At 41.9% G+C, this 11,900-nt stretch overlaps 1 protein-coding gene across 4 annotated transcripts in view; it reads right to left on the bottom strand.

The window, feature by feature from the left end:
• The window catches only part of LOC143896677 (uncharacterized), a 98,954-nt gene that overhangs the window by 6,572 nt on the left and 80,482 nt on the right, over positions 1-11,900 (bottom strand). For all 4 annotated transcript variants that reach the window (XM_077404659.1, XM_077404660.1, XM_077404658.1 and 1 more), the window contains 10 exons: positions 11,541-11,617; positions 11,363-11,461; positions 5,235-5,613; positions 3,115-3,375; positions 2,501-2,651; positions 2,040-2,154; positions 825-1,926; positions 402-449; positions 285-325; positions 28-171 (listed from right to left, as the gene is read on the bottom strand). In XM_077404659.1, coding sequence (XP_077260785.1) covers positions 28-171; positions 285-325; positions 402-449; positions 825-1,926; positions 2,040-2,154; positions 2,501-2,651; positions 3,115-3,375; positions 5,235-5,613; positions 11,363-11,461; positions 11,541-11,617 — 2,417 coding nt within the window. The remainder of the gene's footprint in view (positions 1-27; positions 172-284; positions 326-401; positions 450-824; positions 1,927-2,039; positions 2,155-2,500; positions 2,652-3,114; positions 3,376-5,234; positions 5,614-11,362; positions 11,462-11,540; positions 11,618-11,900) is intronic.

Here is an 11,900-nt window from a genome sequence, read left to right as displayed (position 1 = left end):
CGCAATATTTCTTCAAAATCAACCTACCCGTAACTGTGACAAGTTATCCCTTTGGATACGGAGAGCTGAATTTTTGAGATCACGTGCCAACACGTTCATATGGGACTCGTTCAATGTTATACTGTTTTCTAGCTGGCAATGCGTGCGACGTAACTCGTCATTGACTATTTGCTGTAAATATATTGCGTAATTTAGCTTTTTTTCGTGAGATAACTGATCTATAAGCCACATTTTTTTAAATTAATTTAATTTATAATAAATCACATTTATCATTGTATACTTACATCATTAGATATTATTTGTTGTATTTTGGCTTCGTTAAAATCTGAAACAATATGAATCAGAATTAATTTGACGAACATACGCCTCCAAAGATATTTATGAATAATATGTAAACTCACTTTCGAAACCTGCAGATCCATTACGGCCAAATATCTTCATCATAAGTTCTGCAAGAGAACAAAATCTATTCAAGAATATGTTATTCATTATATGCAATTGATTTTATAACGCTGTGATGTGACTTTAATTGGGAAATTAAATTTAGCTGACAACGAGACTTATGAATACAATACACATTCAGTATAGGCTATATCATGTACTATTCAAAGATTACAAAATAAAATATCTCATTTTCTTTAAAACAAAACTCAGTCTTTTACTTTTGGAGATAGAGCAAAGGACTTACAATCCCTTTCTATAAAAATTACATCTTTAATAAAACCAGAATAAAGCCAAAGAAACACATAAAATTGCTTTTCTCCAGGAGACCAAGATTCAATTAGAGCTAAAGCGCTATCGAAGAAGTTACTATCGTAATTTACCTGGATTTGTAATTTTTTCCAGTTCCGAACCTAGCAAAGTATCTTCCGGTAACTCAAACTGCTCGTGATTTGTTGCGACCAGCGGCACAGTGGGATCTACCAATTGTTGATAGTCGTTTCCGACATCGTGCAGAATTGAATTAGGCGATTCCATCGTCAGCAAATGCGAATTGATGTCATTGTACTGATTAAATTCATCCGAGAACGTTCGATACTCAGCCGCGAAAGATTTACATTTCAAATAGGAAATGCGTTGTTGTTCGTTGTTCGCATTTATCGATGCGTATACATCATTGGGTCTCTTTTTACTATGCATCGCCAAAAGATCCTCATTGCTACATATCCTCTTCAATGGACACCGATTGTGCATCTCGATTTTTGACGAGACGATAGAACTGTCGCTCGCGCTGTCGTCGAAGTATTGCAGTACCGACTCCTGCTTTTCCAAACAATTAAATGTCTCTTCGATGCCACGTTCCACCTTGATATTGCATGCGGTGTCGTCGTTTAGAGTGCTTGGCGACAACATATTCACATTGCACTGGTCTATTCTTTCCTGCGCGTTTAAGACGTTCGTATTTTGAGAAATGTCCAAACATGATGTATGATTACGTGACGCGCGAGAGCTCTTACTAGACTTAAGAGCGGCAAGATTTGATTGTGCAGACATATCGGCGTTCTGGATATTGCCATGGCTGTTGGGGGCAGCGTTCATCATTTCAAAATTTGACAAAGACTTGCCGGATGGCATCGCACCCTCCAAACTCGATGTCGGGCTTTGCTCCGCGCTACTAGGATTAATCAATTTTCCGATCGTATGTTTGGATTCTTGCTTCGGAGTTACTTTGCCTTTGCCTTGGATAACAAGGCAGTGGTCGATCTTATTGATACCAATCTTGTTGGCTTGCGCGGCAGCCGGGGGCATACGAGAAGAGAATATAGCAGCCTTCACGTATTGCGTGTGCGGCATCGGCGAGGGGGAGAAACGGTCCTCCGACATAGCCGGTGAGGGTAGGTCGCTGATTAGATGGGTGATAGCATCCTCGAGCTTTGCTGGATCTTCGAGATCACATCTCGGATTCGATGGCTGGCAGTTTGAGTTCTGGTAAACCATTATTTTCAGATCGTTAAACAACCTTCTTATTCAAAGTATCATGCACAATGTAAACGAAAGTGTATTATATCTACAAACATGATACATATAGTTTGACTTACCAAATCTATCGGTGAGTTAATGTCGCTAGCCGGAATAAGACCTCTGTTACTTGCGGACACGGTGGCAGAAAACCTTGCTTTCATCTCTTTCATTAATTTAATGCCCTCCTCTTCCCTGCGTACAAAATTTTCCCATTGCTTTACGTCGAATATAATACACCTTATATGATATATCCGACGTGTTTGCTTTAGCACTTGAGGAACAAAAAGAAAAGCTCTTTCTTCTTGGAAAGATGGATTGGAGCGAGCAAAAAAGCAGAAATTTCGTTTAATAAATTGTCTCGCGGTCTCAACAATTACTCAACAAAATTTGTTTTAATTTTGAGTGGTGATAAATCCACAATAATTAGAAAAAAGATCCTTTAATGTTCATTGCTCGTTAATATCGTTATTCGGATCAATCAAAACCTTGTCCGCCTTGTCGCTTGCCCCGCAATCTATTTTAAGATGCAAATACTTACGATACCAAGGTGTTGACGCAAACGAAGGATTCCACTGTTTGCGTATCCTTGTCGAATTCCAAATAACCATGGGTCCGTAAGTAGATGAATCCATCGTTCTTCGTGACTAACCTGTAGCACGATGTGCCACACGTTTCGGCACGGTCGTACACTACAAATGCATAACAAATCGTGATTAATTACAGGAACAAAAAGATATTTGACCCGTTACATCGGACTCTATAAATAGGTCGTTTTACATATACTTTGTTGACATATTCAAATTGCAATTGGTTATGGAAATAGCATGCAAAACATCTCATAAACGATCGCTTCGTAAAGCCTGAATCCATTAAAATAATGTTGGCGTAATGCATAATATAACATTATTAATGTAAACTAATGTAAATATACGGCCGTGTTACAACTTTAATGGCTTATTCGGAAATGATAAAATTAGGAAGTGACATAATATTACTCGAATGCTTTAGCTAATTTTGCTTCGAATTTCAAAGGGAGGGGAAGAGAAAGAAAAAAGATCTTGGTATCGGCTGTAAAGAGTGACTGACAGCTGCCGAGTGGTGCGGCGAGTATTGAGGGCTTAGCGCTAATTACATTTAAATGCGGAAACTTACTTTGCCGTAGGCCGATCATCGTCCACCTGAAATCATCCTTGTGCATGAAACTGAACGCGTTCCGGCCCGATACCTCCTCCGACAAGAACCCGGCAACGACGGACACCCTGTGATCGCAAAAAATGATACGCCCGTCGACCAGATGCCGCGTCACGTACTCGTCTTTATTTGCGTCCAGTATCGACAATTCGGTGATGGATCGCTTCTTCGGCATGGTCACTATGCCAGTGAAAACGATGTCGTTGCTGGTACCCGTTGTGTCTGGAAGAGCCATTCCAAAATCGTCATCGTTAGCAAACAATCATCAGCGATTGCACAAGGTACAAATCAGAGCGAGATAAAAAGAGAGGATTGTCCCAGGAGAGAATTGGATCAATGATAAAAATACCAGAAAATCGATTAATCTTCTCATCGAGAAGCGATATTTAGATCTACCATCTTGTTGAATTAAATCGGCTAAAGAGTGGCCGAGGTTCGTTTCCAGGGCATTGATCAGGCATTGGACCACAAGATTATTGGAGAAGATAAAGAGGTTTAAAAATGCAAATACGTAAATCATATTTTACTTTCCCCGAGAGTGAGCTCTATCCGCGGCGAAAATATAATTTCGAACCAGCTTACCGAGATTATTTAACGCCGAAAAGTGGAAAGTTACATCAGATGTTGGCTTTCCATTAAGTATTCAGGCAGGGAGAGAGAGTGATTCGAAAGACGTTAAGGAATTCGCGAGCTGAAAAGTGGCGCGACAGGGCCGACAGGTCTGGATATCCAGCGTAATAAGGATCGGCGGGCGCACGGTTGAAGACCCGCGCCGCGCCCCGGTCCGTCTCTCCGAGCGCGTCTCTCTATACATCGCACGGCGTTTTTCGCCGTTTCGGTTCTCATCTTAGACACGAGCGGGAAAGAGAAAAAAAAAATAAGAAAACGAAAAAAAAGAGCCTAACGTTAAACACTCGTGACGCTGCGCCTATATACGTATCTTCGTCCGCGCGACGGCGAAGGTCTAAATTTAAATACAGGAGTAGCGTAAATATTTGCGATACCCATTTCGAAACCAGCCGTACAGGTTTTTCAGCCGTGTGTCGCGCGCGGCGCGATAAAACAAGACCATCGATCCGAGGGATATACGCGCACGAGAGTCGGCTTACCGCGCGCGGGACCGTTCGACATGGAATACGTAATGAGGCACGATATTGCTGATTTATACGGAAGGAACGTCTGCGGTTGCCGACGAAACAGCAGTTCACGATAGGATTATTCGAATCGCGATGGGAACGATCTTGTTGTTAGCCGTGCCACGCGATAAAACAGCGTAACCGAGACACTCGGCGGCCGTCGATTGAATCGTAATCGGATTAAACGCCGCGCGTGAACGTAAATGACATTTCGTTCGCAATCGGTTCGTGAATCCGCGATTAGATATCCTCCCTGATCTAAATTACTTAATGGCCGGGGATTTTCTTTTTTTTTTTTTATCGAACTGTGATTCATGAATCAATTTTATCTGACTCGAGTCGCGATAGCTTGTCAAAACTTAACGATTAGCCTGTTCTTTCATATTTTCAATAAAATATTTTATACAATGATCGCTAGAATCAGAGGGCGAATCCAATCGTGAAGGCGGAATAACAACAATCTGAAGTTCAGGTTTTGAGAGGTATCATGTACCTGGAGCCATGCTAAAATGCATGCCGATCACGATCGTTCTCCATCGCGGTTGTTACGCTTCTTGCGCACCATATTCGAAATGTAACGTTGGTGTTGTATAACGAAATGTAATGTTTGCGTTTTGGATTATGCAAACTAATTAGGATGTAACGTTTATCGCATAACGAACCGTAATGTTTGCGTTTTGGATTATGCAAACTAATCAGGATAATGGACCAGGGCATAATCATAAATTAAGCGACACAGAAGAGAAATAGAAAACAATTTGACGATTAAATTCGTATTCTGGCCGCGCTCTTGACGCGCTTCAAATCTTTTCGGATTTATCTTCTAAAGTTAAATTTACCCGACGTATCAAATTACATTTACGCCAACGACGCCAAATCTCAAGCTCTGTTACGAGATAACAGCTTATATCTATCGATATGTCGGAAGGACAATCAAGTCCTCACCTTTTTGTCTCCCTCTGCTCCCGCTGACGTCCGCGTTCTTGCAGGCCTCCGCGAGTCGGAGAAGGCCCGAAACGTCGAAGCACTGATGCTGGGTGTGATCGCGCCTGGAGTTGGCGCGTTGCGCCATCCGGATCTGAAAGTGTCGTCTCTGCTCGGAAAAACGCTTGGTCCTGCTCTCGATCGTCCGGCGACTGCTCGTCGTCGCGGAGTCCTCGGAAGAGCTGGAACTGTTGTCGTGCGCCAACTCGGACACCTGCGCGACGCCCATAGGCGACGGCGCCGACATCGGCTGCATCCCGTCGGGGGTGAGATTACGCGTGAGCACGTCATGGTCCTCGGGATGGATGAAATTATACAAAGATTGACCCAGCAGCTCGTTCTGCGAAACACAATTCCGAGGTTCAGAACGTGTGTGAGAGACTAATTTCCAAGTTTAGATGAAGCCGCGCACCGGTGATGACCTTTGTTAACTTGTGACCTATACATATACATATATCGGCAGTAATACAGTCGCGCAACAGTTGCCTGGTCCCTGTATTGTATTAAGAATAAAGATTCATCATTAGAATTACGAGTTACGAGGAAAGTCACGCGCGCGTGCGAGAAACTTTAGTCTCCTACTTTATTTTTATCAATCGATCAATTTTACTTTCGCGTTTTCTGAATAAATAAGACGATCGGATAAGTATATAATCCGATACTGTGGAACGAGAAAAATCGATGTTCCTTCCTCACCTTCGGTAAAACAATACGGTATATCTTCAGTATTTTTCTATAATTACATTTTATTTAAGAAATAAATTAAAATATAATTAAATCGTTCATTAATTAACTTTAGCTATTGCAGCAGAAATAATTATTTCAAGCTGAAGTGTAGCCATTGACGTGTTTAGATTCTATTAATTTTCCATGCATGCACACGGGTGCATTTTTGTGTATCCTCCGAACAGGGGTACTTCAAAGTTTCGTTCGCGAAGTCTTCAGACTCCTTCTGTGAAGGGCTCTACACATCGCGTCAGGCCTCGGACGCGATACCTCGACAACGACGACGACGACGACGACGACGACGGAGGTGCACCACGTCGGCGACGGAGCTTGTTTTCGCGGCAGGAGGTTTCTCCTTGAGAACAATACAGCCTGATTGTGAGTGCCTTCTTAAAAAATGAGAGCAAGCCACAAACTACGCTCGCAAACAACTCTCGTCCCCGTCTGTCCTTCTTCCACCTACTCCTCTTTTCTTGCCATCCTTCTCCATCGCCGCCAGTTCTGGCATCTCCTGCACAAGTGGGGCCGAAAGCGAGGGAGAGAGAAAAAGAGAAAGAAAGAAGTGGTACTCGGCCGGCTTCCAAGAGCTGGTTCGTTACGGCAGAGTGGCGAATTATCGTTACGCCTGCGAATCTGGAGCGCCACCGGCGAACGCGCCCGCAATCGATGTAGCGCGCGCGGGGGACATTTTTTTACATTTTAAGTATTCACGGCCGCCATCCCACCGCCATCCGCCTCGTTGTTTTCTCGCAGAAACACGGAGGAAACCTTCAGGGCTCGCGGGCAGCCGCGGGGGAGTGAGAAGCGCGGATAAGGCATATTCGCGGTCGCTTCCCACCCCCGCTATACGAACTGCGAATCTGAGAATCCGTGGAATCCGAGAACGAGAATTTGAAACGCGCATTAAAGTCTCCGGCGAATTCTCTAATTCGGCGTGGATCTCTATGGATTTCAATTAATTTTGCCCGGACGATCGGCGCCTCTCGGCGTCGAGCGCCTTCTCGTTTTAGTGACGTGTGAATGGTTCATCCTTCCTGTTGTTTGTCGTGTGCGATTCTCTGGAAGCGATCTCGGGGTCAATTTACGTAAACACGTGCGACCTTGAACGCAAACGTAAGGGCAATAACCCTAAAGTTAGTTAGGCTAGTTTCTAGGGTTTAGAACCACGCGTTCGAAAGAAATATTTCTAGGAAGAATCTCTTGACTCTCCCGCCCTGCCAGACTTTAGATTATTAGGGTTTCGATGCTTCTTTAGCGTCGCTTGCACCAACACGATTATCTCCCCACAACTCAATTCAATTCAATGAATGATCGCAGATAGGCTATATATATAACAAGTCATTGGTATAACAGAGGGTGAGATTAGCACGCGCCACGAATGAATGGCGAATAAGAGTATTATAGGGTCCTATGGCTTTTCAAAACGAGCGAAGGACCATTCGGCTAGTCGAAAGAAGAGATAAATTCGTAAAATTTATTAATAAACAGAGACGAGATTTTTATCTTCCGCGCCGTTTCTTAAAGGAATAACAATTACGCGGATTTGCGTTTGATAGCTCTTCGTAAACCGAGTCTGAAATTGACAGCCAATTTCCTACGAAATCATGGTGCAAGAAGAGAAAAGCCAGAGTTAAAAAGTATAAGTAGTTGAAAATGCGAAAATCTCTTCGCAACAACTGTATTATCGAGAAATATAAATGCAAAAACGACGTTACGATCTGCCGAAGAGATCCGAGACCCTTCTCGCTCCTAACATCGTAAATTTTCTCATCCTAATTTATGTGTTTACGTCACAGGCATATTCCTCGAAGCTCGTGATATTCGCTACGTCATATTGTCTTGAAGACCTTGTCTTGAAGATCGAGGGGCTCTTGCGTCAACGGCCTAAATCCACATTTTCCTTGCCGAAAGCACCAAAATTGGTCGGTTAGCTATTCTTAGCGCTCGCACGATCCTACATAGGTACGCCGCGAAGAAAGGGACTGTTTCGCTAAGCGCGGCTCAATGTGACCGTGGGAATTCGAAGATCTTGCGAAATCAAGACCCCGACGGACAGGAGCTTCGTATACCTTCGTATACACGCGTGCGGAATTTCTCCGTTAATAACTAAAAAAAGCGTGTAAGCAGCCTTTATCTCGCGTGTACAATTAATCGCGTTGTTAAGGTAGTCCTTTCGCAGCACCTATAGAAGTCCAACCGCATTATTATATACTATTGTGATATTTTTTTATTAGTAAATAATTAAATACGATTAAATCGTGCGTGTAAAATCATATTTTATATTATTATAATTATTGGAATGTTGCAATATGTTTGTTTTCAATTACCTCATGACGGACTGTTACTTGACTATAGGTGCTGCGAAAGGACTACCTTAATTACTTCATGTTCGCGAACAACGGAAAGGATCAATAAAGCGTCTTCGTGAATGTGGTTCTGGATACCGCTTAAAAGATCCGGCTGTACGCCATTGACCTCCTTTGTTTCTAAATTTCGATTATCCGCGCGGGGATCCTTATATGTAGGCTGGCGACTCGGTTTCTAATCGATGGGTCGGTTATTAACTTGATTCCAGGCAAACCGCCCGACGAACGGTGAGGTTTCGCGCACGACCTTTCGCTAAGATTGGCAACGTCGTAGAAATTTAGATGGTAGATTCCGATGAGGACACGATGCTGTTGTTTGCGCAGGAAACAAGGATAAACGTTCGCGCTTGACAGCATTCATACAATTTCATGAAAGAAATGAGCGAGGGAGAAAAATCAAATCAATGAAGTATACATCTAAAAATCTAAAAAAAAAAATTATACAGATTTAAGAAACTTTCTGACGTATCGAATTTTTCAGACACGTGTGCAACGCTCATGGCAAAAGTTGCTTTAAAACGAACCTTGTTTTTAACATTGGAGTTTGAATCTGACGTAAGATATCTCTGAACGTATTTTCCCGTTTCTGCATTTGCGATTTCCAATCCGAAGATAAAAATATGAGGTACTTTTTGTACTATTTATATTTTTTTCTTATCCTCTCTTTTTCGTATATCCATTTAATATCTCCTCCTAGTGTGTTGCGCAGTTCTATATCCGCATGAAAAATTTCTCAGCTAGTTTCTTTGAGCGAAATAAAATTATTCTGATCGCTGAGAGAGAGAGCAGCGTCACGTGCATAATTACGACGTCTCTCCGATATAGTTCGGAAAAGCTGGCACGCCGATCTTGTCGGATGGCGACGCTACGCCATCAGGAACAAAGAAGCAAGCAGAGCGGGTAGCAAAGCGAGATTCTCGTTATACGTATCTCAACGTCGATCGCGCTAATTATTCCGCATATACAATACTCGTTTAATATCTGTAGCGGATAGTTAGCCGGTCTGATTTTATCGCGAGACATAAATGAGCACGCGCATTATTCCCGTAACGTTCATTATTTGATCCTTAAATCCGCCTCTGGTTAATCACACGCTCCATTTTACGTACTGATTCTCGCGGCGATTTACCCAATTCTCCCGTCTGGTTAAATTGATATTTCTCGATGAACCATGCAAATTTTGCGTGTTACGATATAGAGTTATCGTTTGTTCTTCTAATGCGAGAAATAGACATTGATAAACATTGATGGAATGACGAATAATAATAATTCGTTTAATAATTTATATAACTTTTCTCTTTTGTAAATGACACAGTATTGCTATTATAGTATAAAGTGTAATAAAGTTAAATCCCATAATAATATCTCTATGTCGTTACTCTTCATATTAAACCAAATACTATTTATATAATTAACCAAATATTTAATTAAATTAAAAAAAAACTATAATTTTTTTAATCCAAGCTAATTATCACGCTGTTATATGAAAAGGATTTTTACGTACATTACGTAAAAACATCCGTTGGTTATATTTAAAATATTTAACCGTACCTCTTTTCAATCGTTCGGGCATCATTAGTTAAAAAACAATTAACGTAAACGAAATTCCTTAACATTTCAGTTTTATGTTCCACGAATTAAAATGGATTTCTGCGGAAACTCGCCGAAACCGAGCGAGAGATATGCATATAGATATGCATAAAGTTAAATACACGTGAATTTCCGAGGAAAAGTCGCACGTGGATCCGATGAATAATTACCAAGCGGGATTATCGCACGCTTCATTTGCAGCGGGACGCAATTTTTCGTCGAAAACGCGCACGAGAGAGAAAGAGAGAGGGACCGGACATGCAATCTTTTCGCGTGCGATTGCGCGCGCGGGCAAATTCCCGCGTACAAATACGCAAAACGAACGCGCTGATGGATATTGGTGAGCACATACGTTTTCATCGCCGAGCGAAAAAGAGCAGAGGGCACAGAGGAGGCCAACACAGAGCGCGCCGCCGGTTGCCATGGGAGCATATCTGCGTTGCACGCATTCATGCATTTGATCGATAATTCCTTAACTCCGCGCGCTACAGGGTAGGTCGGTGCTGCAGCTGAGGCTGCAGCTGCGGCCACGAGTCACGAGATCGCGATCGCTGCCCTATGCTGTAACACCCTCCCTCGCTCGCTCATCTTATTGGCGCGCCGCGCCGGCGCGAAAATGCCCGTACACACGCACATTTCAACCGCCGCAGTACAAATACATTGTAAAAACGAAGTTCTACCGCGGAAGAGATGTAGAATTCCGTGAAAATATGTCGATGGTGTGTAAATATAGCTTCGGTTAATAGTTGCGAGGTAAACAGTTTTGAGCGATGACAAGCTTGATCTTATCATCGATGCATGAAAAAACGTAATATTAATCGTTATTCCTCTGTTCCGGTAAACGATATTGAAAAAGTGTACTGCAGGCGCAGGTTCTCTCATTCGTATAATACGCTTGCATTTTTTTATCTGACGCTATTGCTTTTCGAGGCATCGAGGATGAATATTGACGAGTACGCGGTCGATCGAAACAAGGATAATTCTGGCACTCACGATCAATCGGCTTTTCAATTGCTGCCTGCACGAAGGGAGTAAAGGAAACTTAAATCGTTTCGCGATGTTAAGCACTTCAAACATTCAAAACATCAAGGTACAAACGCGATGAGAAATGCATGATTTTCTCGGAACTAATATAATTTATTCGTATCGAAAGTCGATGTCTTCAAGATTATAAATTATTCGACGCTTTCGTTAGTATTCCGGGATGTAAAAACCAATCGAATCCTTCAACACTCTACAGAGTCTTTTAAAATAAATTCTTCCTCAGCGGAAAAAATATCCGCGATATTCGTGCAATTGATAAAATATAAAGAGCTTACGGCAAAAAAAATTTCAAGAGAGAAACATCGGCAAAATTATAGTCCTTCATATTGATTCTTTATATTGCTAATGATGAGAAAAACTCACCTGAACGTGACCGAGATGTTGCTCCACTTGTCGACTGACATAGACGATTTTGCCTGCTGCGGTGACGACGAGGAAGAATCCGTCGCTGTCAACCAGGTGCTGTTATTATTTGAAAAACGAGTCTAGAGTGTTGATCGTCTTGGTCGATCTACATTAGAGATAAATGTTGTATACTCACGTCGACAAAAAATTGCTCCAGATCAAATTGATCTTTGAACAGCGGAGACGGAAAGTTCATCGAGCCGCTTCCGAGTGCTGTAAATAATGTACAAGATCGTGAGTAATGCTTTTTTTCATACCTGTATAATCGTAATTATAATGATACGAGCGAATGATTAACAGCGGATTTATATTAGTTATTCGTAGTCTATATTATGTTCGGAGCGGTTAAAATATAACAAAGTGTAATGCAGTATATGATAGATAATTCAAATCTTCTAACAATAGAATATAATAAATAGTAATAATAATAATAGACTATAATGCCATAATAACAACAATAACAATTCCATAATAATAGACCAGAATTGTTAGAAAT

Source organism: Temnothorax americanus, unplaced genomic scaffold (genome assembly GCF_048541705.1).
Source record: "Temnothorax americanus isolate GAGA-0224 unplaced genomic scaffold, ASM4854170v1 Scaffold19, whole genome shotgun sequence".
Classification (NCBI taxonomy): domain Eukaryota; kingdom Metazoa; phylum Arthropoda; class Insecta; order Hymenoptera; family Formicidae; genus Temnothorax; species Temnothorax americanus.
This window is presented reverse-complemented; position numbering and strand designations above follow the sequence as displayed.